General features: G+C 44.6%; 1 protein-coding gene across 2 annotated transcripts in view; it reads left to right on the plus strand.

Annotated features, from left to right (window-relative positions):
- Positions 1 to 26281, plus strand: part of CASTOR2 (cytosolic arginine sensor for mTORC1 subunit 2) — a 117228-nt gene that overhangs the window by 52181 nt on the left and 38766 nt on the right. For both annotated transcript variants that reach the window (XM_065646981.1, XM_065646982.1), the window contains exon 2: positions 9877 to 9947. In XM_065646981.1, the coding sequence (XP_065503053.1) occupies positions 9877 to 9947 (71 nt within the window). The remainder of the gene's footprint in view (positions 1 to 9876; positions 9948 to 26281) is intronic.

The following is a 26281-nucleotide window of genomic DNA, read 5'->3' on the forward strand; positions in this document are numbered from 1 at the left end:
CCGTTTCGATGGAGAATGGCTTGTTCTGTCCTCCTCCCCCTCCAATCCCCCCGCCACACATGTTCTCAATTACTGCCTGCATTGAAGCTGCAAACCTTCCTTGTGCATCTAGCTTTCTATATTGAGCGCTGGAAATATATTTTAGTAATTTGTGGGAGAACTATTATGTCCCATGCTGGGAAAATTGTGTTTATGGTTCCTGCAGGGAAACAAGTTCATCAGTTCCATTCCACAACAGTTTTGCTGTTTCTTCCTCCTTCTTCTATATCTTGGAGCGATATCCTAAGAACCTCTTGCCCCTGTAGGTTTGAGCCTGGGTTTCTCCCATCTTTGAAATAAAAAGCACATGCTCTGCAGTCTGTGTTTTTCAGTGCCGTCCACAAAATAATCATTGGCTTTTGGCTGAACACAATAATAGCTACTATGTACCCCAAATATTTGGGTTTGGATTTGCAGCAGCACTGCACTTATGAAAACTCGATTGTATTTTATTGTTGGTAGGATTTCAAAGTCAATATTCTGCCGCAGAGGGCATTAAAAGAATAATATACGAGAGAATCAAACTTGCCAGTACTGATGGATAGTGCCTGATTTGGAAGGGGAGAGGAAACAGGGCTTACTCTTTTTCTCAGCGTTTGCATTGTCCTCATAAGATGATCCTTCTGGATCCAGTTGGTAAAATGTATTAATGAGCCTTTGTTGTACATTAAATCGTGCTTTGTTTTCAACTGTAAACCTTAGGTCCCACACCCACATCTGTAATGTGTTTCTCAGTTCAGTTTCTGATTCGTAGAAGATAATTCTGTGGTTAAGGAAAAATCTGTGTTGTTCTCCACCTCTCTGTCTCGTGCTGAAAGTGAGTTCAGCTCTGACAGTGAACAGCGGATACTGTTATTGCTGTAAAAAAAGTTTTTAAAGCACAGTTACCTTCTGCTTAACTTAATGATGGACTATTTCAAAGAAAGAATTGCTTTTGCATGTCTCGTGTGGGTAAGTTGGCTCACAATAGAAGGGCTTTTAAGAGGGCTGGCAGGCTGGGATAGCAAAGAGAGAAAAGGAAAAGGTGTGTCTGGATCGGTTAGTTAATTGTTAGATAGTAAATTAATCCTTTCCAACGCACACAAACTAAGCTTCCTTTTCATTTACTGCTCCAGCTTCCCCTTCAGAGATTTGATCACAGAATTCTCTCCCAAAGCAAGGAACTCTTACTATTTTGATTCGTTGACCCTCTATGGAGATTTGAAAAATAACTTTCCTGTCATTAACAGTGATGAAACTATAAACAATATGGTGAAAGACGCTTTAGGGGAGCATCAGACCAAAAGGAAAAAACTAAGGGACGTGGATAAGAGGTGATAAGAAGTGATGGGCACTTTTACTGTTGTCCTTGGAAAAGGAAGTTAGTACAGGCAATGCTGCACTATGCATCAGGCAGTAGTTTCATCTTTGCAAATAGTTTTATGATTTTTGCAAGTTTGGGAATTCAAATGTTTTTGCCATTGCTCTATTGTTTTGTTTCGGATTGGTTAAAAAAAAAAAAAGCCGGAGGAAGAACAGCAATAAAAGATGAGCAAAGTGATGCCTGAGATGCTCATTTAGTTCCCGTTAGCACAATAAATGAGCATATTATGAGGTTTGGTTTGATTTTCCATCCCCATACTTCTCCACAGGGATAGTTTTAGACCTGTATCACCAGTCGAGGCTGAGTCACAGGCTGGCCCATAGGACCAGCGTGGAGCAAGGTGTTAGAGTCGAGTCTCTGGACGCTGTTTTAAAGTGGATAAGAGTCTTGTCTCGCCCTATTTATAACTACAAAGGCATTGCACTCTAAATTAGCGGACTGAAATAATTCCTGATGTAATTTATGGGTTTGCCTAAAGGGAAGAGAGCTTTCCTTGCTGCCGTGTAGGCTTAGCTCAGTAGCAATGGCCACAAGCTCCCTGCTCACCACCTCGTGGTGGAAACGCGCCTGTGGCCTTTGGGGCTGGATCCGTCACCCGGGAGGTGTCACCGCCGGCCCCGGGAACGAGCTGCTCCCGTCCCACCAGCCGTGGAGCCTGGAAATGTCACCGGTCTTGGGCACTTTCACTCCTAGGAAGGGATCTGGCTTAGTGATTACAGCCTGCTGGGTCACTGTCCTCACGTCGTCGTCTGGGACGACTGGAGGAAGGTGTTATCTAAGGCTGCTTTATCTTTTGAATATTTCTATTATCAGCTGCTCTCAGATCTCCTGGGTCTCAGAGCTGTGACATTGTTCATGCTGTTAGGGTCTTGGTCCCTTTACACTGTTGTTCCTGATAAAATTTTTGGGGAGGTGCAGAAAGGGGAGGACATCTGTTTGAATTCAAGTTTTGGGTTAGCAGAGGAGAATGTGCATAGAGGGCTTGCAGGCAGTCTTCTGTTCTCCCTGAAGTGCTCTGGGCTGAAAGGAGACGTCCTTGCTCCTCCTGCCTGTTCATGGCTATGTTAATGAACTCTACACAAGACCCCTTGGTACAACTGGGTTTTGCTTATATATCGAAATAACCAGAAAGCCCTGAACTCATGAAGACAGGATTCAATAAACTTCTTGGCTTAAATTCATTTAATTTGCTCTTACGTTGCAAGTAGAACTCCTTAAGTTGCAAGCAGGGCTGTAGTCAAGCTGAGAGAGACTCTGTCTAGTGAAAGCTCAACGTTAACCATGACTTGCATTAACAGTTGGAGGGGAAAAAAGCAGATCCTGGGGACACTTGTGAGACTTGATGGGCTCAGTTATGTCAAAATGGAATAGTGCCTTCCATGAAATGTTTCTTGCTGGCATGTATTTTTTTGAGTTCAAACTAAGAGGAAGTGGTTAATCTTGAAACTGTAAGAAGTGACTTCCTAGTTTTGATTTATAAAGAGCTTCTGTTGCCTGTTTTTGGGAAGATGGCAGAGAAGATAAAAATACTATGAATGAGAAGTAGAGGTGAGGTAATTTTTTTTTTTTTTTAAGGTTACTTCAGGAAAATTGAAATTATGTTGCTGTAGCTGATTTTTTTTTTTTTAGACCCAGAGCGCTTCCTTTCTGAGCTGCAGTTAATCTTTCAGGTGTGTTGTATCTACAACATCCTTATAAGTGCCCGTATCGAGTACCACTAAATATCAGGGAAGAATGCTAAAACAAAAGGAATGTCACCCTGCGGGGGTGTGAAGTGAGGTGCACGTTCCCGTCCTTGTGCTTTGCACCCTCGAGCACCCTGATCGCTGGGAATGCTGAGAGTCCCAAAGTGCAGGTGGGCATTTGGAGGTGACTGGGTGACTTTGTGTGTGGAAGGAAGGATTCTTGCCAAGCACCTGGCACTTCCATCATCTGGACATCAGCCAGAGCGATAAAGTTAAAATCCAGCTTTTTGATTCAGCCCCATTCACTAATATAGGTGGTGAGTGGTGATGCTCCAAGGAAAATGTGTGCAGCAGAGCTCACTTGAAATAATTTATGACCCGGGAAGAAAAATCTGTGCTAAGAATAAGTTTTAATTACGTCAGGTCAGTAAATAAATTAGTCTACAGATTTATGCCCAGGACAAGTCTTGGGTATAGAAGATGTGTTAACACCTAAGGGCATTGGTTTATGTATTGTTCTCATTGAGTTCACCAAAAAAATCTCTGTATTTAGCTCCTTCAATGGACAAGTAACAGATGAGCGCAGTAACGCTTGCATGGTCTTAAAGTGCATTTATATTTCCTGCAGTATGTCTCTGCTAAACATCACAGCCTCTTTGCCTGTTGGCAGTCGTGTGGGGATGGGGAACCAGCGTCCTTCACATTCGTCAGCTGGAGTGGCTTAATGAGGGAGCTGCACTCGGGTGGATTTGGACCTTTTCATCTCCCTTATATAGTTTCCTTCAGTAAGCTGAGCTTTCCACTCCGTTCCAGCATGTAACGTGCCTTGGTTGCTTCATGGGATGTATTTTCTTACTACTACTTCAGTCTAGGTTTGGCTTCTCTCTTCACATTTGGCAAGGATTTATTTCTACACTTAAGTCAAGATAAAACAGATTTTCTTACAGAATCTTCATAAATACAATGGTGGATGTCTGTCGAAGGGAGAAAAATAAACCAGCCAAGTTGCGTGTTGCTTTCTAATTGTCGTTTTTTCTTTTTTTTTAGAAAGATTTAAGAGAATGCTGTCATGACAAATGAAGGAAAGATATGTTTTAATATCCCAAGTAACAGTTTTAGAAAGCAGTATCGCCAGCGCTGTGATTTGACTAGTGAAAGCATCATGACATGGGCTTTGCTAGTCATGCAAAATAAATTCCAAATGTCTCTTTATAGAACCAAAAAAAAAGTGCTGTGGTTATGTTGCAAGATAACTGTAGAATATTGTAGCTTTGCTTAATCTGTAGCTTGGGAAGTCTGTACTGACCAAGTCTGACTCAAATAGAAATAATATCAGAATTAGTAGTTGGGTTTGTTTCAAGCTAGTGCTCATCTTTCATTTGCAGTAGTAATGTCATTTGCACGGGCTCTTGTAGTCCAGGCCACATGCAACTGTTCTGATGAGCACTTGAACCATGGTTTGATAATGGTTTAATGAAGGCAAATACGGTAGATTCTCAGCTGACACTTTTTTTGAATAATCTTTGTTTATTTGTGCCATGTGTCCTGGCTTTATCAGTAAGCTGTATTTTAGATCGGTATCTTCTTCAGCACATCTGCATCTATTTATTTATTTATTTTCCGTATCACAGGTCACCCTTTTTGTGTTCTTTCTTGACTTTTGTTCCTTCAGGGTGCCAATAATTTTTCTTTTATTCTGCTCCCAGTTGTCTCAAAGTCTAAATAAAGGCTTAGATAACTTTCCCAGCAACACAAAAGTAGCAAGAAGAGGGGTTGACTGAAGGTCTCCCCTTTTAACTTTACACAATGTAATCTCTAGCTTAAACTGTCATTATTATTATTATGGATTAATCAAGACCATTGTGGTTATCGCGTCGGAGGTTTTGGCACAGACCGGTTGTAGGACTTCCCTGAATTTGTGTCTCTTCATGAATACTTGCTTTCCTTGGCCACAAATCTGTTAGTTTTGTTCTGTGCTGGTTTTGAAAATGATTAACTTTCTGTAATGAACTAAACTCTACTATCACAGTGACTCTTCAGGCGGTCCCTGATTTTATTTGCTAACGTCTCCGTCCTAGATCTGAGCACAACTAATGCCTACAAGGAATGCTGCCGCTGCCCTTTCACCATTTGTAACGGTGCTGTGACATCTTCAGTGTTTCCCTTGGTAGGGACGGTAGTGTGGAGTTTGTTTAAACAGCTCATATGAACAACAATGCTCCTTTTAACAGGGGAGCAGCTCTGCTGGGAGGACAGGCTGAGAGAGCTGGGGTGTTCAGCCTGGAGAAGAGAAGCTCTGGGGAGACCTTGGAGCAGCCTCAAGTACCTAAAGGGACCTACAAAAAAGCAGGACAGGGACTTCTTACAAGGGCAGGTAGTGATAGGACAAGGCGTAACGGCTTTAAACTGAAAGAAGAGAGGTTTAGATGAGCTATAAGGAAGAAATTGCTCCCCGTGAAGGTGCAGAGGCGCTGGAACAGGCTGCCCAGAGAAGCTGTGGATGCCCCGTCCCTGGAAGGGTTCCCGGCCAGGCTGGACGGGGCTTTGAGCAACCTGGTCTGCTGGAAGGTGTCCCTGCCCATGGCAGGGGGTTGGACTGGATGAGCTTTAAGGTCCCTTCCAGCCCAAACCATTCTGTGATTCCAACAAACAAATACGCTGTTTAGAAAACACCAGCCATTTTCGCAGTTTGCAATTTTCAGTGCCATTTGACTGTATAGTCTTGTAATTAGATGGTGTAAAGTACTTAACATGTTACACAAATATGTCAAAATGCATTAGCACAAGTGTTCTTTACTGCTTTCCTAAATACACTTCACAATATGTCGTAGTGGAATCCACCTCTTGTCATTATTCATAGAACTGCAAAGAAGTTAAGATCACTGAGAATTAGATGATTAGCATGAGACTGTCTTTCTGTACTAAGAATATATATTGTCATGATAATGTACAGAGTGAAGCATGCAAATCCCTTCTCATCTAAAATGAGAAGACAGCCTGGAATAAAACCCAACAAATTATGTTTTTCGTATTCACTCAGATCAACTTGCTGCTGCTGCTTCTTAATTCCCATTCAGTTCAACCTCTTCTTGGCAAACTTTTGGGCTACCTCCAGACTTGCATTTGAATGGCTTTCAGGCATCATACTGCTTTTGAATGGCATTTGGCCGTGGTTTCTGAATGTGAGGAGGCCGGGCGCCCAACTGCTGCTGGGAAGGATCTTTTCCATAGAACAAACAACTTTGCAGCACTCTACCCTGCCTAGGCAACCATTAACTAAGTAGTTTCCTTATAAATGAGAAGATAGGACTTGTGGCTTCCCTGAAGATCATCATCTGTGCTGAACTTTCAAGTGACCCATAGCAGGATTCCCACAAGCGTGTGTTTAGTGTCTGACCCAGAACCAGTGGAAGTCGCATTCATTCATTCCGATATTATTGCCCGTGTGATCCAGGCAGGCCTGGGGACCAAATGTCTTGAGGAGACGCTTCTGGAGGCCAACCAAGATGCTCTCCTGCTTGCTTTCTTCTCCCGTGGCGGCCTGAGTGCTGTTTGCAAACTGAAACGATGCCGTTGCTGCATCCTACACATGCTTTCCTGCTCTGTGCAAGCTCGGGTATTACTTCCATACGCAGTGAGAGCTTTGCAGTTTTGAAGAGGCTAATCTAATAATAGATTGGTCTACATTTGCTGTGTTGCCAGAAAAAGACATATGTTGTCAGGCAGTCGAAGTCAGCAACAGTGCTGAAGTGGAAACGTGCTGAAACATGAAGGAGGCAGAAATCCAGAAGAATCTGTCCGAGGTTTGGCTATTAGGAAACTAAAAATACTTGTATTCTTCTTATGTACATGCTTTCCACGTATACTTAGAGAAATACTGTTTGCCTCATGTCTCAAAATGATTAAAGGCCAATTTTTTTCCTTTCTTGGCTTTAGTGTGATAACAGAAAATGCTGTTGGCATCCAGCTTATCGAGAACGGGTGTAAGAGGAAAGAGAAATGATTGGAATAACTCGAATGGAAGAGGCACGTGTAGTATAGTGTGGGAGAGAAATATGACTTTGAGTTCCTCCTGTCATTGATGATTCAAGATGTAATTTTTGACTGGCGCTCACAGTGGAAGTAGATCTTTACGTATCTATGCCAAGGCACAGGTTTTATGGTGAGGACTTGATTTTTGCCAGCATGCAATGGTAAAGAAAATTTCCATGCTGTATTTTATCACACGTTTGCCATTCCATTTTTTCATTTTTAGCTTTTCCCTGGGAAAAGGAGGCTTCAGTGGCTTGAACAAAGTGAATGTGTACCCCAAGAACCACTGCTCTTCTCTGTGCTGGTGAAGACTTTGCTTTTAAAGTCAGATGGCTTTATGGTGCTGACCTTTTACAGAATTGCAGTGAGATGGGGATTGGGCTTTGAGCTGGTGTATGAAGATGTGAGGTTTTGACATGTGTTCTGAGCCAGCAATTACGGGATTTCATCTGTACATATCCCTTAAATATCATCGCTTTGAGATGTGTGCTAAGAAAATGGCATCTGTCACAATCATACTTTTTCTGCTGGGGTTAATGTGTGAACAAGACGTGTATTACTCTTCTGGAACAAAATTCTTCCATAAATGCCATTTCAGATCAGGAAAGACTTTTTTTTTCTTTTTATTTAATATTAACGTTTCCTCCTTTAAGACCACTGGCTTCTCCCCCGTCAGTCTGCATGTGGCTCAGTCACGTAGTAATAGCAAAGAATTTTATTTTGGTGACTTCTCCAGGGAATTAATCCACTAAATAATAACTACGTAGACCTCTTGGGACCCACCTGGTACAGGATCCCAGAAGTCCCTTTTCCCAGCTTGTAGGTGGCATCCTTGTGCAGTTAAGAAGTGAGAGTAAAAAATTCGGGCTCCTACTGTTTTCTGCTTCTCCTGGCACTATTCCTGAAGAGAGTTGAGTTAGTAAATGTGGCTGTCACAGTAGCTATTACCAATGACACAAAATAATGAAGTTGTGGTTTCTGCTGTGGTGGGGCCACTTCTGTATTTTATAGCGATACGTCCGTGCTGGGAGGGAGAATGTCATGCTTGATTGTTGTGACGGATGCTTCCAGGAAAACGAGTCTCTAAATGCAGGTTATCTGATACTTCGCATTTACATGAAACGCTGTTGGTTAACATGGCAGATCACTAATAGAGCTGCGTGTTGGTTCTTCTGCTTTTCCCGACGAGGTGAGGGGGAGGGCAGCACCCATCTCATTTTTCTCCCTGTTGTTTTTGGAGGGGATAGCTGCAATCTTTGTTCTTTTCAGCCAGTCAAAAAAGAAAATACTTGAAGGCAGTTTTTAGTCTGATTCTCTAATCAAGTGAATGGTTCTGTTTGTTGTTCTTGAGCCACCAGCCTGGGATTCTGGGCTTTCAGGAGTCCTGAAGGCTTTGGGACACAGATGCTCAGCAGAAGCCCTGCTAGTCCCTGCTGCTGAACTGCGCAAACACACCGTGAAATTTGGGCACCTTAAGAACAATCTATCTTTTTCCGTTATTTAAATAATTTTCTCTTTGTCGCCTCAGATAAATCTGGTCGTATTACAGTGTAACTGTGAAATCCTGCTCTTTGGTCCTTACAGACACACGCTCTTCCTATCGCACCCTATTTAAGCTTCCGAGGGGGAAAAATTTCTTGTGGCTTGGGCGGCAAACACGGTCCCTGTGCCCTGGCGTGCTGCCGCGTGGGCCGGGGACCGGCCGGCGTGGTGTTCGGCAAGCGCACGTGCTGCTGAAGGTGAACACGAACTTGCAAAACGTTGTGCAAACCTTCCTGCTGTTGCTGGGGACCAACTGGATAGAAGCTGGAGAAAGTTTGGGTTGGTTTGGTTGGTTTTTTTAGCAGATGTTGCTGCACATATGTTGGTTTGTCAGGGGAGAAAAAAAAACCGAACTTGTCAACTGCATGTGGTGTTAAACCTTAAGGCTGAGGCTTTTTTTGTGTGTGTATCTACAGCGGAAGAATCCCGTGTCACATTTGTTTTGTATCTGGTGGTGGAGGTGACATTGTGCTCAGTGCCGAAGGAGGTGGAGAGGCTGCGCTGCGCGTGGCCTGCGCTGCCCAAAGACGGGCACGGAGGAGAACAGGGGCAAGAGGAGGCGGAGGGGGGAAGCTCAACCTTGTGCTCAATGTGCTCGGTGGCCGTGACCACTTGTCTCTTCAGCCGGAGCTCCCCGGGGAAGGGAGGCACCTACTGAGGGAACGGGCGAGGACCAGCAGAGGGAATTGGGATGCTCTGTGCTGCTGGGAAAAGCCTCTGAAGCAGCAAGAAGAGATAGTGGGGCTTGGGTGAGAGATTCAATGTCAAATCTTGACAAGGGAAGAAACATCAGTGGACAAATAGGGAAGACGGGTGCATACGTGAACCATGGGAAGGCTTTTGGAGGGCGTTGGACTGATCAGTGCGTGAGCAAAACCTTGTGCTCTGTGTCGGTGCAATACGGCAGGTCTTGGGCTGTGATGGGAAGCCTTAAGGGACGTGGCAATTAAGAAAAGTAACTAAGAACTAAGTCATAAAAATAATAAGTGTTTTACCAGCTCCATTGTGCATAGGCAGGCAGCGGGGAATGTGGGTCACACAGCGCGAGTGGCTGAGCCAGGAATAAAATCCAGGCCTGTTAAAGCCTCAGGCCTCTCCATAAACACCAGACCGTGACTCTTTCCTCTTGGGCGGGAAGGGACCTGTGTTGTAGGTGGAAGACCAGGCCCTGCTCGGTCTGGCGACTAATCATATTCTGCTGTTTGCCTTTGCCAGGTGCAAGTTCTTCAGCCTCACGGAAACCCCAGAGGACTACACCATCATCGTGGATGAAGAGGGCTTCCTAGGTAAGTGGCGGCGTGTGCCGCTTCGGGATCCAGCCTGGGGATGGAGGAGGAAAACGCGTCATCTCTCGCTGAGGTGATAAACCAAAGCATTTGTAAAACAGGTCTGTTTGTCAGCGCTGGTAGTGCCGCGATGAAAGGTGCTTTGATCACTTAAGCACGCTGTCTCTGCTGCTGTGCTGTACAAGGCGTTTCACACATGGGATATGAATATATTTTAATACCCGGAGAAGAGTACACGCAAGTCTTAAAGAGCAGCTTGGGCATATTTGGAAAAGCAAACCCATTTGCATATCATTGTGTTAAAATGAGCTGGGCTTTGTCCCCAAACCTCCACGAGCACACCACATCTTGCTGCTCCAGCTTGTTCATCCATCCTCTCTCTTTAAAAGGAGCCCTTGAAGATGAGTGGTTCATATCATCCCCGCAGCCATCGCAGCACTGTGGAGTTGCGAATCGGCTCCTTTGGCTCATCACTGAAAGCCGTGATGATTTGTCCCCCTTTCTTATGCCCGGCTCTCTCTGTACTAACTGTGCCGTGTTTGGCTGCGGTGGCTGCGGGTCCCTCTCAGCCCGTGCCAAAGGTGGAGTCGCAGTGTCAGAGAAGGTGATGGACACGGGAGCTGCAGGCGCTTGGCGTTGGGCGAGTGCTGATGGAGAGAATGGTTTGGCTTTGTGGATGGAAATAGTTTGTAATAAGATTTATCGTGTGGGAAGGTTTTGTTTGCAGCAGTGTTATTGAGGTGGTGGAATGAGGAAGCGTTGTGCAGCTATTATTATTTTTGTTCAATCACTGCTTTCTGTGGTTGGAATTAAAAGTCTACACATTTTACTAGTTTGGAGAAAATTCATTAAAACATGAAAAAAGAGGATTTCATTCCTGAATAGGAATTAACTGTCGAGTAGCTACTTGTGACACTGCAATATTCAATGGTTTTTTAATATCCAAACCCAGAGGAGAAGATTAGAAACTATACCATCTTTATTTAGTACTAAGTCAAAGTTTTATAATTAGTAGCATTGCTGAATTATTCCCCTTTCAGTTTCAGAAGTACCCATAAATATATAATAGAACAAATTATTACATTTTAGAACACTAAAATGGTGGGTAACCATTTTCATAAAATAATCACTAGATTGAGAATAGGTGAATGGATCTTTACAGCTATTGCTATTTGTAATTTGAGAGCTGCGGGGTTTGATTGAAAGTGTATGTCACATGTTCTGCTTTTGCTCCAAAAAGAGGAGGTGACATAGAATTCTGCTGCCAGAATGTTCCTTCTTGTGTTTGTGCAAGGGGTGTGCACAAAAATTTTATTACTGCTATTGGTAGCCTTAGTTTTTTTATTATTGGCAGTAGCTAGGGGAAATCGATTCAAATTTGGTTTTGTCATAACAGTGGGATGCAAAGCCTCTTAAAAGAGGCTCATTTTAAGAGAGAAATCATGAAAGGAAGAGAAAAGGCTTTTTCTGAGGGCTGTGGTACACGGCAGAGCAAGAAACCTGGAGATTCCCGTTCTCAGGACGGACTCCGCATCACTGAACTGTGCTGTCCCTGCAGATTTGCTGTGCCAGGGGTGTGCTCTTCTCCAGCATCACACCTGTGTCTGTGATATCCATGGCACTCATTTCTCTGCCCAGTTGGCACAAGGCAGATTCCTCAGTTCAATCACTAGTGGCCAGTTTGGCTTGCAACCGTCCCCGTACAGCCTCCAGCAGCCACGCTGTTATTTATCTCTGGAAATTATTCCATCTGACAGAAAGGTGAGCTCAAGCAGTGGTTTTGCTCAGCAGTAGTGGGGATTGTGTTGCCCTTTGTGTTGTACTTGGAGCAAATCCCAGGTCTCAGCAGAGCCGTGTCCTCGAGGAGCTGCGCGTCCCACGGCTGTCCCGGGTTATCTCTGGGAGCCAGACAGTGCTGCCGCACTTCAAAGCAGCAGCTCTCTCTGCTCGGTCCCTTCGGATTCTGTTACCTTGGCTCTCATTCGCACAGGAATTTACTGCTGATACTTACAGTACCCATGTAGCTTCTGTTGGGCTATAGTTTTGGCAGCGTATAACATCCTATTTATTTTTTTTTTTTTTTTTCCCCCTGAATACACTGCGTGTGGTTGGGGTGTGAAAGCAGGGCTTTGCAGGAGAAAAGATCACCATCCAGACAACATGAGGGAAGGAAGGAGCATGCTGCTAAGGCCATCCTCTAGCAGAGGCGTGGAAGCCAGATACAAAACCCCGCATGGGCAGTAATGTCACGGACGTGGCAGCTTCATCACAGTTTCTTTGCTAGTAAGTGATGATCTGCTGGCGACACTTGTAAACTCTGCATCCTGCTCGCTCTCCTAACACAACCCTCATGCGTTTTAGGTTTGTGTCCAGCCCATGCTCTTCTTTCTGAATTGTTACCACGACATCCAAAGCATCATCTCAGGGTTAGCTCCACTGTTGCTCCATCCTAGTTCCCCACTTCCATATGCTGTTTTTCACAGTCTGGAGGAATTCAGGATCTACCATCTAGGATGCCCTGGAATGCTGAAAGGGCTCGGCTTCACTCCCTGCTTCCCCTCACTGTCTGGCTATAAATGTCTCAGGAGGACAAATCTCACTTGGCCTTTGGATAGTGTGTAATCAGCGCAGGGATTTGAACAGCATCCAAATCTGTAAGAATTGCAGCATCCCATCTTCTTGCAAAACAGCACCAGTCTTGTCTGCCTGGAGTGCATCAGCTGCTTCTTGACCTGGCCAGCGAAGTGCCGTGTTCAGCTCCAGAATTACAGGGTAAATTTTCACCTTTGGTGAGCAGTTTGAGTGCGGCAACAAGAAGTGACTTTTTTTCCTCTCTGGGTAACTTCTGTTCTTCCAGTGCTTAACAAACTCAGTAGACGTAAGCCTACGAAGGGCAGGCCTTTCTGTGTGGAAAATTAGGACCTTTCTTTCTCAGGTACCTGTATGAGTTTTTATAGTGGCAGCAGGGAGAAGATTGTCCTGTTAGCTGGTGTCTCTCAAGGCAGCCGGGCCCCTTCTCATGCATATCATGAACAGCACTGAATAGAAAAGAGTAGGCTGGAGAAATACTGGCATGTTCAGCAATCCTTGAAGTTAACGCTTCAAACATACTGACATGCAGCAATCATTCTTAACTGTTTTGTCAAAAAATAATCCTCAGGCTTGTTTCCCTGCGAGTAGCAGGTGAGTTGGGCTGGGAAAGAAGTCATTATTTCTTCTCCCCAGAAAATATCTGCAATGCAAAGTCGTAACCTGCTTAAGCGTTCATCGTGCTGGAAGGGAACGGCTGCAGCCTAATTCTTTGCTTTAATTCCCCGGTGGTGAGGTGGGGATTATATCTGCACAGAAACTTGTTTGTTCCAGTGGCCGTTTCTTGGCCTTTGGCCTGTTAATGAGGAAGAATTTTATTCAGCAAATAACACAGGGGGACAGTGCACAGAAAGCTCTTTTCCTGACTGATACTGAGCTGAATTAGCAGAAGGAGTTTGGCCAGGGGCCCTCCTGCATGAAGACAAGTGTCTCAGCTCCGGAGGTGCTTGGACAGCCACGTAAAATCCTTGCATTTATCACCTGCAGTGCAGCCAGCGCGTGGCAGAAAAGTCGAGCAGCTGCTCTCAAATATAGGGATATTTGAGTTCGGTTTGCTTTTTTCCCAAGGCTTGGCTGAAAGCAGGAGCTGCCTGTGCCTGGGGCAGATATTTCATAGCTCCTGTGCTCTCTGGGCAGTCTGTCCCTTTCTCAGAGGGCAGCAAGGACAGATTCCCAACGTCCCTGGGCAGCTGCACCAGCAGAGCTTTTAGCCTGTCATCTCGCTGGTCCCAGTAATCTGCATTCACAAAGGGTTTGGCTTTCCCACACTGAAAGGAAGGCACATGCCAGCACCTGGGGACAGCCGTGCTCTCAGAAACCACATGTATGTGCACCAGGAAGCAGCTGCTGACATTGCAAACGTGTCCTGGAGATGCCATCTGAACAAAATAATGGGGTTTGGGGGTAGCACTGTTCCTCCAGTGGCACTTGGGGCAGCTGTCACATCACAGCGTCTGTACCATTTATCCAGAGAGCCTTTTTTTTGGAGGTAAAGGGGAGTTTAGGGTCTTTGGTTTGTTTTGATTGTCCCTTTTCTGTTTCTGGTTTCTCCAGCTGATTTGTCTGTTCATCCTTTTTTTTCTGTTGGAAGTCCACTACTAGGTTTAGCAATAGCTCTGCTTGGGTAGCTCTCAATGAAATGCCATCCATGTAGCCTCCCATTTTACGGCACTTCTTTAATTGCACAACACAGTGTGAAATGAAGAACTAACACTCTCCCTCAACCACCTTTATTCTGTACAAGCCTAGTGAAGGAAGAGCCCGTCCAGAGTCATCTACTTAAGTTTGTCCAATTGCATGGAGGTGAGAGATGGCTATAATTTACCCTCACGTATTTGTTTCTGTATCTCTTGCATCCAATTGAAACACAGCTGGACTGTTTGATAAGGACCTTCCCAGACTCACCTAGAAGGCAACAAGTTCTATTCTTTGAGATTCTGTCCTATTTATGATGGAAAGAGGAGAGTCTCGCTGTTTGAGACCTCTTACAGGGCAGGGGATGGAATTTGAAGGCGTCTTTCTCCGTTGGGGGCACAGCCCTGTTGAGTTGCTCCAGGAACAATCTGCATGAATGGGGTCTGTGGCAGTCTGCCACCCAGGTGAATCTGTACTGAACATGGAAGATTGGAAAGCAACAAGATGCTGCCATCTTCAAGGCAAGAATGCAGCCTTCCCAGCTTCAGTGCTTGGTTGGCATCCCTCGTATGAACTTTCTCTGTAGGCAATGAACTTAAAAGGTATCGGAGAAGGGGAAAAGAAATCAAATGCTGGGATTAAGGAAGGAGTGAATCCTTATGATTTCCAAGCTGGTAAAAATGCTTATTCCAGTTTCAAGGAAACTGGGGCTGAGTGAGGGGAACACATCACCACGTACTCTGGACTTGTGTCTCCTAGAAGCAGCCAGCCCGTTTCACAAGGGCCACTGCAGTCAGCAGACCTTGGGTTTGGAACCAGAGAGGAAGAGCAGTTTGATTTCTGTACGGAAGCAGCAGTGGGAAGATCCCCTGTGTGAACGTAGAGCAAGACTCTCCGTCTCCCCACAGTGAGGTTCTTCTGCGAGATGGAGGTGACAGTCCTTGCTTTAACCTTCTTTGGCTGCCCAGTATGGCTAATGACTTCTCTGAGACCAGAAATTCATGCATTTACAGAGTCTTCAGAATGAGGAGGCTCCTCATCTAAGTTCATGCCTCACAATAAATTGCCCAGTGCTTTAAGAATAATGGAACTATTTGAAAAATCTCAACTAGTCAGAGTGGCAGAGCGATTTTGTCAGAATTCATAAAATGTTGACCTCATTCTAATAAAAAGAAAAAAAGCCCTCCTGCTGGCAGCGCTTTGTTTCGATAACAATCATCCTCAGACAACCTGCTCCCTATCTGACCTTGGATTCAGGCCCATCATATGCTTTAGTACCACACCGAGTCCCTTTTCCAATAACATCAAAATGGTAAATTGCTTTCAGTGTCCTCTCGCTCATCCTGTATATAAAATGGGCAAGAAATCAGCTTATAAATAAGTGCACGCTCAGAACCCATCTAGCTGGGAGCAATCTGACACTTTATTTAAAGATATGGAGGGAAGGAAGCTAACAGATGCATCTGTTTGAGTATTTCTTCTATAACTATTTCTCCTTTAATTTTTTTATTGCCCGGCGACTAGGCCTTTGTGTCTCAGGCACGGTGGCTTAATTTGCTTGCTGACATTTATAGCGCTGAATTCCTTCCCCTGGACCGCCAGGAGAGCCTGCTGGTTGCTAGGCAGAAGATGTTTTTCTCTATTAAACACGTGCACAATCGCTCGCCTTTGGATCTCTGTATTGGCCAGACTACGCCGTGTCTGTGGTATTCAGGTTTTGTAAGTAATGTGGTATCAATGACCTAAATTCAAATTAAAACCAGGAGGATTTTGCTACTGGCTAATTAGAAAGACCTGCTTGTTGGGAAGATTTTTCCTGCATTGCACATATGCTAATATAGATGGATAAACATGTTGGGGGGCTGCGATTATGTAGGATTTGTGCCCGCTGCCAAGAGGCGGTAGGGTTTGGTAGTTAAAGCTTTTGGGGGAAGGGAGAGAGGGATGAGACGTATGTAATATTGCAAGGTCTGGTTTGTGTCACCTGCGGAAAGGAGCATTTTAGCTTCTCCTTAGAGCTCATCTCTGAGTGGGTTTGGAAATCTCAATAGCACATATTGTTTCTTGCGTTTGTAACCTGCCACATAAAGCCTTTTGTCCAGGTTCTCTGCCTGCTCCTATTTAAAGAAATACTGCATAAATAATACAGATTTTTTCACTGTTTCCTCCAGCAGATGGGTGTGTGTCGATATCTATTTTTGTTTCACAGCCTGTGGTGAGAAAGCCCAGACATCTCTTCCTGAACCACTCGACCGGCCACGATTTCCTCCTTTAAATTTATTATGTCTTGGCTGCTTCTTAGTGCTTTCCAAAGCCTGAGATAGATGAGCAGATAGATACCATAGCTCACCCTTATCAACCCACTCTCATAAATGCAGGACCTAAAAAGCTTTTCTGGCTGAAATGACGGAACGATTTACTGAAATTTTAGGTTGGTCTCTAAAAGCAAAATGCAGCTCAACAGAGAAGTAGCAGCCCTGTGTATTTGTTTCACTGGAGAACGTTTGAGCATCTGCTTGCTGTTCCACCAGTGCATTTCTGGTTTGGTGTTTGTTCTTAGTTTTGGGTTGTTTTGGGGTTGTTTTGTGGGGTTTTTTCTGTGTGTGTTGTTTTGGTTGGGTTTTTTTGGTGTATTTATTTTGTTTGGTTTGTGTGTTTTGTTGTTGTTGTGTGGGGTTGTTTTTTTTTTTTCCTTAAGGTAGGGGTCAAGGGCAGTTGGTGGCTTTCATTGTTTGCCTCTATCTGGAGCAAACCACAGACTGTGCAAGGAAGGGACTTGGCTGAATACAGTCTAAGACCTTTTGAAGCATTTGTATATTGTAAATGCTGGTACAATTGTAATTCGTGATCTTTCCCTGCTTTTATAAGTGAATTTTGTATGGAGCACCCTGTGAGAGATGGGGAAGTGCTGTTACCCCATCGCAGCTTGAGAACTGGAGCACAGGGCGAGCGGAGGGACCAGTGACACAGCAGAGCAAGGAGCCCCTTTTCCCCAGGCTGAAATCATTCAACCCGCAGCTCCCAAACTTTGCCAGTTGTGAACCCGCTTTAAGTTTCAAGCCATACATAAATTCATGACCTGATGAAGAAGTGGGTTTCCTCCACCTTGGCATCTCATAAGTGCTGTGACCTTAGTCTAGAAATGCTGAGACTACAGTAACCTTCCAAAAAAACAGTCTATCATCACCCGCAAACACAGAAAACATTTCTTTCGTGGTAATCCCTTGCAAAATGCCAGCACACGGCACTCCCCAGGGTTGGTCTCTGAGCAGAATTGCCACATTTTGTCTTCGGTGCAGGAGACGGAGGCGCCTGTGCCTCGGCTTTCCCAAGTATCAGCCGCCAACCGCCAAAGTGAGAACGTGTCTGTCCCTGGGGGGCTGGAGGATCCTCCTGCTCAAGTGACCTGGGAGGGAACACCGAGCAAACGGCCGACCTGGCTGTACCTGGACAGAGGCGGCAAGTTTTGTGCACAAAAACGTCACCAACTTCATTTTCTGCTGGTGCGGTGATTAGACTTTTCCAGCTTTCTGCCAGCCTTGGTACAAAGTCTCCAGAGCTAATGAGAGATCGAGGGGAGCTCTGATCATCCCAGTGCAACGAGTCTGGTTGTTTGGTTTTCACTGGGATCGGTTGAATTCCTTGTTTCTAACTCTGGAAATGCGAACTCTGGAAGTGTTTCTAACTCTGGAAATGATGTGTGTGGTTTGTCTCCAAACTAACAGTTCACTTCTGGGGGGGAATGAGGGGAGACTTGGTGCTTTGAGCTAATTCTGCGTACTTAAAACAAAGAGGGGATGTTTTATCGTGTACATGCAATATTAAGCTGATGGTGGCACACTGGCCGACGATAATCTTCAGGCTTTTGGCCTGAGAGTCGCAGAAAGTCCCTTTGGGGTTTGTGGAAGGGCAAATGAGCCTTTTTCGAGTGGGCGGCTTTGCTGCTGCCATCGCAAGGGGAAGGGACGGGACTTGGAGCAGCGGGAGAAGGTCCCAGGTCTGCTGCAGGCTTTGGCCTTGGACAAGCCTCTCATTGTGTCTCATTCTGAAAAACAGGGATAACCCTATTAAATCACCTCATAAAAGGCCTTATAAAGATCAATTAGTAAACACGTGGAAATGCTTTCCTAATGTAACAGGCAAGGGCCATGATAAATAATAATTGAGGTAGCTTCTGTCGCACAGGATTCACTTTTACAATGGGTGCACTTGCAGACCTACTGAATAAATCATCTCTACAGAGGAACAGATTGGAGATTATGGTGAAAAAAATACCCTCTTATGAAGAAAGTTGTGTAATCTTTTTAAAAATCTCGTATCTTAGTATTTAATCTTGCACAGGATTAAGCCTCACAACCTCAAGGTTACAGTTATACAGTACTTAGGAGTTGAGTGGGTCCATCTTAAAGTCTTGTTTGAAATGTAATCATTTGCTCTCCTCTGTCAGTCCGGTGAAATATTGTCTGAAATGTGAATTTTTTCAAAAAAAAGAGAAGGAAAAAGAAAAAGGATACCTTGTGCTATTTTCTTTGAAAATACAGAAAGAATTGCAAATGCGAGTCCAACTGCATGGGTTGCTTTTTTCCCCATCTTCTTTTATTCCAGTGTTTCTCATTTTCCGGTGAAACACGCTGTCTGCGTCCCCTCGCCAGCAGCAACCTGAGCGGTCGGCGGTGCCTTCAGCTGCTGGGCTGGGCCAGGTCCTCCCACCCCGCGCTTGCACGTTCTGCGAGCGGAGCCTTTGCCAAGAGTTTTGGAAACACAGGGAAAGTTCTGTCAGGAAGTGGGAAATCTGCTGATTCCTGCAGTTCCTGTCCCTGGTGGCCAGAGACAAAATCCTCGGTTCTTTCGGACTGTGGAGCAGCGAGAGGGTGAGGAGAGGAACAGGCACGGTCAATGGGTTGGGAAGGACCCAGGTCTCGATCGTGGCACAGAGAGGGCATCAAAGTCAGCGCGCTCGGGGGACAATCCTGTGCAAAAGGACAGATATGCCCATATCTGTGCTCTGAGCACATCTTGAGCCAATCTTTTCATCTCGCTTTGCTTATCATTAAAGAAAAGAGCGAATTTCTGCTCCCTTCTTCCTTCTCGTGAGCAAACGCCAACTTGTGGAGCTTGGATCTGGTTTTGATTTTCCAGGTTTGCTCATTCTTAGTGGTGCGTTTTCCCATGAAGAGGAAGGAAGAGAGCAGCCTGATTTCCTGAGAGCAGCCTGGGCCTAGCCCGGGTTTGGATTCCTAGCCCGGGTTTGGATTCCTAACCTGGATTTGTCTTCCTAACCCGTCTCTCCAGACAGAGTGGACACAGTGATTATTTTTGGACTCTACCTTGCCATGTTCCACATGTTTAGCCAAACATAATAATGCTGCTTTGTTTTTGGAGTGGATTCATACTTCCTATCTTATGATACCCCGTGAAGTAAGAATTAGGGTTTTTTTCCCCACGTATGAGGAAACTGATAAAAAGGAGACTGAATGACTTGTTTCAAGTCACAAACGCGCTTTGTGGGACGGATCAGGTCTTGCCTTAACTACAAGCCCAAATTGCCATCTACTTGTCTGCGCTTCAAAATCAGACTTTATTTACCACTGTATTCCAACAACTTGAATATCTGTTGTAAGATACTTCTGTAAACCAACAGTTTTCTAGTGAGTCCTCCTAATAGTCTGTAGTGAGTCACTTGTCCCTCTGTGCTCACAGCCGGGTGCAAAGTGTGCGAGGGCATTATAACAACTTCTGCATTACAGCGCGACTTCCCTGCGCAATGCCGTTTATTGCTAAATCGATGTCTAGCCTGGCAAAAACTCGCCTCCTTGCTCCTAGACTATTGCTATTCGTCCAAGTTTTTTGTTTCTCACAGCAGAAATCACAAGCGGGAAGCTAGGAAAGGAGGCCACCATAAATGTATTTTCTAAATGGATATTTTTGTGTTTTTCACATGACTGCGCCAGTCTCACTGGAAACGCGCTCCTCCTTTTCGTTTAATTTTTAAAAAGTCCCTGTAAAAGTATAACCAGCTTAGATTCTAGATTGCTGTCAAAGTTTAAAGTTACAAGGATTGCAAGAGGAGAAGTAATTGATTGAAAAGGAGATGAAAGCAGGGGTTTCTGTGTAAGCATTTCCTTTTATCAGCCCTTGATTGCTCTCTTAGTGGACACTTGTACTGAGGGTCTCTTCCCAGGAGGTGCTGATTATTTAAGTGGAGGGAAGGCAGTGCCCGTGCATACCTATGGATTTGCAAGCTCCTGGTCTCTAAAGGACTCAAGAAGGGCTGGTACCATGTTATCCCACGGCTCGATAGGAAAGGATAGTTGCACGCCCTGGTGAGATGTTTAGTCCCTTGGAAAGCAGAGGAGCTGGTTGTCAGAGCCAGGATGTCAGAGCTGGGCTATGTGTTTGCACAGCTTCATTTAATTCCGAGTTACCCTTGGGTTATTTAATTTCCTGACAGCTGCAAAAACAGTGTTCTCAGATAACAATGGCCTCTAATTAGGCAGTGTGCCTAAAATGGTAGAATGTTTTATTTGACCGTGGCACTAAAATTTTGTGTGCAGCTTTCGGATGAGAATGTCGAGCGAGTTGCGTTTCCAGCCTCCCTTGGCAGAGACGTGTCTGTCCTGTGATGCGCGGTGCACCGTGCTGAAGGCATGCCCGCTCCTCTGCCCCTGCGGTTAAAACGCTTCTCATCTTTTTGGACTGTGTCATCAGTAAATCTGTCTTTCAGCTGTAACCACCTCCCAGAAATATGTTTTATCAGCACAGCGAGACTAACAGGACTCGCACAGCTGAGACTGCAGAGCTTTTTGGAGACACGCAGGCAAGAGGAAAGCGCGTGAGATTTACCTGTAAGTTGAGGGTGGTGGCTTTTTAGGGGTTTCATTACATGGCAGAGTCACCCATATGTTGCTTTTATGGCTCACGCATTTAGTGCACAATCAGGCAGCGATAGAAATAAACATACGAGTCAACTGTTCTTCCAAATAATGTATTCAGTTTGGAAAGGGTGTTTGCATCAGGTTATGTTAATTAGACCCTGACTCATGATTTGGAAGCTTTGTGCATTGGGCTGTACACATTGATGATTTCTGGATTCCCTCCTGTGGCAGCAGGAAGTGGTTGTTCAGGAGTTCTTCCCTCCTTTCATTCTTAGACTTCCCTTGAAGTCTTGAACCTAAAGGAAAATAGGTTTTTTTTTTTTTCTTTTTCACTGTTCTACTCCCTATTTTAATTCCTTTCCAAAGCTCATGATTCTGACAATTCCCACCAAGTCCTCATCACTGCAGGGCTTTAAGCTTTTTCTTTAAGGTTCTGTTTATATAACCGTGATGCAAAATTGCAGTTCTGATATATCAGGTGCCTCCTGAAGTTTTGCAACCCTAATTAGGTGTTTGCTGCTGTGCAGTCAGAGTTTCCCACTGCCTTGCTGGGGAGCAGTCTGTGCATTCATGTCCCGTACCACTGACCAGAGGGCTCTTTTGGAGGTTTCTGGTATGGATTCTGTGTAGCCGTTTGCTTTTAGGCAACTGATACCCTGCTCAGACATGGGAATATGATGAAACAGAGATTACTGCATCAATTGCGGTGTATGGTAACAGCGAAAACTTATTGCCTGCGTTAATCTGGACTTATCCAGTTCTGCTGAGGTGCTCAGCTCAGGTAGGCTTTTGGTTACATGAGCAATGCCCATGGGTTGTCCTCTGTGTAAGATCTGCAAGAGTAAGAGATAAGCAAGAAAGTTTGTCTTCTTCCTTCCCTGCCAGTCAACAACCGAGGGATTCCTGAATTACCGGTTGGATCCACATGACCGTATTTAATAGCTATCAGTACACTAATCCACCGCAAAGGTGTCTGAATCCCTTCTGAAGCATCTTGATTCCATCAGTCTCCACGACGTCCTTGGGTAGCAGGGTCTGCATGTCTGGATTTGTACTTCACATCCCTAAACCTGCTCCCGGCTCATTTCATCGGGTTTCAGGTGCTGTTTGCACTGTAGCGTTATGATGCCCGTGGCCTTATTCACAGTTCTCTTCCCAACAGTTCTCCAGTATCTTTGAACATTGACTTGATGTGTCTCAAAGGACTATCCACAGTGTCTCCAAGACTCGTAGGAAAGGGGATGAACAGAGCCCTAATAAAAATGTGCAATGACGTAGGTCCTGGCAGGAGCCCCTGTTGGTTTCTCCTGCAGAAGTCCGTCCATTGAGAACTGTTTATTGCTGGTTTTCTTCAAAGTCCATCAGAGGATCTTCCCTTTCATTCCGTTGTGCTAGGGAAGCAGTGAGAAAGTTTGGAAGGCAAATTCTGCCTTTTGATAAGCTGTTTCACAACATATCTTCCCTTAAAATCCTACCTCTGAGAACTATATTATAGCTATAGTACTTGTTGATTTTTCTCAAGAAAGAGAAGAAATTCTAAAATACAAACACTTCTTCCCCAGAAGGCAAATGGAAAGAATCACAATGTATTTGGGTTCATACCTCCCTCTATCTTCCCTCCCTCCCTCTCTCTCTCTGAATATATATATCGGTTTGAATCACATAATTTCTTAGTCCTAAATCCTGACTCTAAGAACTTGGTTTAGGTGTAAGATATGATTTACAGTGGTTAACTTCCTTCAGAGTAGCATAAAAACTCAAGTTTATTTTCTTCCATAATCTCTCTCCAAGCTTCCTGCTTGTGGTAAACATGTCCCCGGTTTTGCTTTGCGTGGGTTTTGTCCATTTTCTTTTGAATTTGCTCTTTCTGCCATTTCCATCGCCACGTTCTACTGAAACATTCCCATGTTTATTTTACAAGACTTACCGCACCTTCTTCAGTTCCCACTTCCCTACTTCCACATTTATTGAATTTTTTTAAGTCCGAATGAACTGTATCTCTGCAGTCACCGTCTGCATTTACCGTTTGATTTTTTTTTTTTTTTCCGAGTACCTAAATTGAAGAGTTTAAAAGATGTCAGAGGCAACTTCTCAAGGACAAGAGGTGTCGGCAGCACTGGCCTTGTGGCTGGTGTGTCCTTGGAGGGTCCTGATTTCTTTATCTTTGTACCTTGCACAGTGCTGAGCAGACTGTAAGCACTAAATAAATGGTGGTCTCTGGAGTGCTGCAGAATTAACTTTGTCTGCAAGGTATTTATTTCACTCTTCTGCTTCCCTGGGTTTGGGTAAGACATTTATTTACTGAAACACTTGTGCTGAACTTGTGTGATTAGGAGTTGCAAATTTACATATGTATTTATATATATAATGCCTGCGTGTACATATGTGTATATACCCATATTTGTATATGCATATATTTATTCAGGGAGGAGTTTGTCCTCAGGAGCCAGATGGCAGGTTGTGTCCTGAAATCCTTAGTGAATTAGGGGTTTTTTGTTTATTTGTGTGTTTGGGGGGGTTTTAAAGTCAGAATTGAACCTTTGGAGTTGTGGGATGAGGATTTATGTGGGCCATCATGTGGATGAGCCTCTGGTGGGTGTCTGTTCGGGCATTTCAGCCAGTGAACAAAAAATAAAGCAGCCTCTTGACCAAGCTCTCTGCTGTCTGCACAGACAGGAGTACCTGCTCTGATGGATGTTTACCATGGCTCTCCATGCTCTAAACAGAGAAGAGATCACTTTCCCAGCACACAAATTCATTTTTAGAATTTGTACAAACAAATTCTTGACCTAGATGAATACTCCAACGTGCCACAATGTGCCTGCTTTCGGTGGCTTGTGTGTACCTTTACGAGGAAATTTATTTATGTGTCCAAGGATGAAGGACAGTCCATGCCAGCTTCTCAGATTGCCTCGCGGCTGGATGAAAGGAAACCACAAACTGAAACCAGTTTGCTTTCCAAAGTACAACCTGTGTCTCATAAACACCAAGTTCAAAGAACGGCAGCGTACACTTCACCAACCCCAAAGAAAAACCCTCTTCGGAACAGGAGGTTTAACAGCAATGCTCTTTGGGGAGCAAACGCTGCACCTCTAAGGCATACGCACCTGCTTAATTTTAAGCATATTAAGCTGGGCCTTAGAGAGCCACTTGCACGTTGAACTTGGCTTAAACATCCAAAAGATCAGGACCCCTTTGCGTACCACCCCGTAGAAGAGGTGGAGAAGGCGGCACATTTGGAGCGAGCCCGGCTCTTTACGGTGGGAAGGAGGAGAACATCAGCAGAGCTTTTACTCGCATAAAAGCCTCGTTATGTGGATGTATCTGACGAGAGGAGTTGGCGGTCTGTTGGCAGCGCAAACCACTGGATTTTGATCAGGGCTTTTGATTGTACAGCAGACGAGGCGCGTGCTGCAGTGTTTGCTGCAGGGCAGCTCTAATGGGCACCGCCGCGTTTCGCATTATTTGTCACTGACTCTCAGTCCTTTCTCAGCTGCTTTACGAAATTCTCTCCAGCTGGAAAGTTTCTGGAGGGAAATTTAGGATGAGAAAAAGAGCCTATTCTATGGAGATTCCTGCGGTTGAGTTTAGTATGTTTTTGATGGGTTGTTCTAGGTGGGGACACTTTTCATTGTTGGGTTTGATTAGCTGGGCTACTGAGGTACGGTGCAGCCTGCTTTCTTGTTTGAAAATGGAAAGATGATGCTTTAAAAAGCACTCAGTGGAAAATTGGAAAAAGGAAAAGTATTAGGTACTATTCTTCTTCTGCTGCTTTTCATGCTTCTGAATTTTTCTGAATTTTTTTTTTTTTTCTTTTTTTCCTCCAGTGCACTTGAGGCAGCTGGGCTCTGGTCCATGACCAGGTCTCCCAGCCTCTCCTGTGGCATAAATAATCATAGTAATGTGGTCTGCGAAGCAAAAAACCTGAGAAACTGTGTTCGGCAAGTACTTTTTTCCAATTAGCCATTGCAGCTAGAAGGTTCTAGAGGGCAGGAAAAGTTTTAAATAAAGCGCAGAAGGTACTTATTTCCAAGGTGAGCGGAAGGCAAGGAGGCTTAATGTGAACAATTTCTCATGTAGAAAAGTGCTGGCTTAATGAACTGGATGTAGGTGGACAGAGTCCCTGTTACTGAATAGTGACAATACATATAATTTCTACAGCGTGTAGATGTGCAATAATCTATTGTTGTTTTTCTCCCAGCTTCTTTCTTCAGTTCTTTAACGATGTGGCTACCAAGAGGGACTCGTGGATTAGAGAGGAAGATTGATTTGGCCTTTTTCCGTTGAGGCGAGTTAAACAAGGCAGCCCCTTGTCAATATAAGTCTAATTTGACCTGATCTTCTCTGGTTTGGTGAAGTAGAGGAGTAAGAGCTGGAATCACTGATGCACGTTGGGTGGGTGACTGGTGTGACTGCAAAAAACACACGGTGTTTAGTGGAGTGGGGAGCACTTGATACGGAGAAGGCCCTTGTGCTCAGAAATGCCAGCGAGAAATTGTGTGGAAAATTCTTTCAACTAATGGTCTGAAAAATATTCTGTAAAGGCTATTTTCTACTCTTACTTCTAATTACATCTTAAACGTTAATAGCCTGAGCAACTGGAGAATCGCACACACTAATGTCACAGTTCACTTGGAGCAATTTGTTTTGTAAGATAATGAACTGTGTCATTGAAAGTTTAAAACTTGTTATAGGTGGAGCTGGTGGTACAACCTGCTGTTAACTTTGCCCAGTGCTTCCCATTAAAATGCCCGAAGCCTTTGCCTGATTCTCTACTAGATTTGGTGACCTGGGATGAGATTCTTTATGTCAGGGCACTTGACTTTTTCAATTTTTAAAAAATTTTATTTAAGCCATTCTTAGGAGCAGCTTGGAAGGAAACACTGCAAAATATCGACGGCCTTGTCTTTGAAGAGCTCTGGTCTTCTCATGCTTTCACAGGGGAGGCGTCTTTGCGTGAGGACGTACCTTTGCCTTATTAGGAAACAGAATAAAGGTGTAAATAGTGAGTCTGAGATGGGAGAGGGGAAATCTATGAGTGAGAGCAGCAGTGATGGAGATGAGGAGAGGCTGGTGGGGTGGGATGGACCTTGTGTCAGGAGGAAGACAGAGGACAGGGCCAGCGGGGAGGACAAGAGGAGACCAAAACCAGTAAAGCTGAGTGTATCAACAAGAATGGTAGAAGGTGAAGATGAAGATCGAGTGCTGTTGTCGAGGAGGGAGGAGAAGAAAGAG

Source organism: Caloenas nicobarica, chromosome 17, assembly GCF_036013445.1.
Source record: "Caloenas nicobarica isolate bCalNic1 chromosome 17, bCalNic1.hap1, whole genome shotgun sequence".
In the NCBI taxonomy this organism is placed as follows: domain Eukaryota; kingdom Metazoa; phylum Chordata; class Aves; order Columbiformes; family Columbidae; genus Caloenas; species Caloenas nicobarica.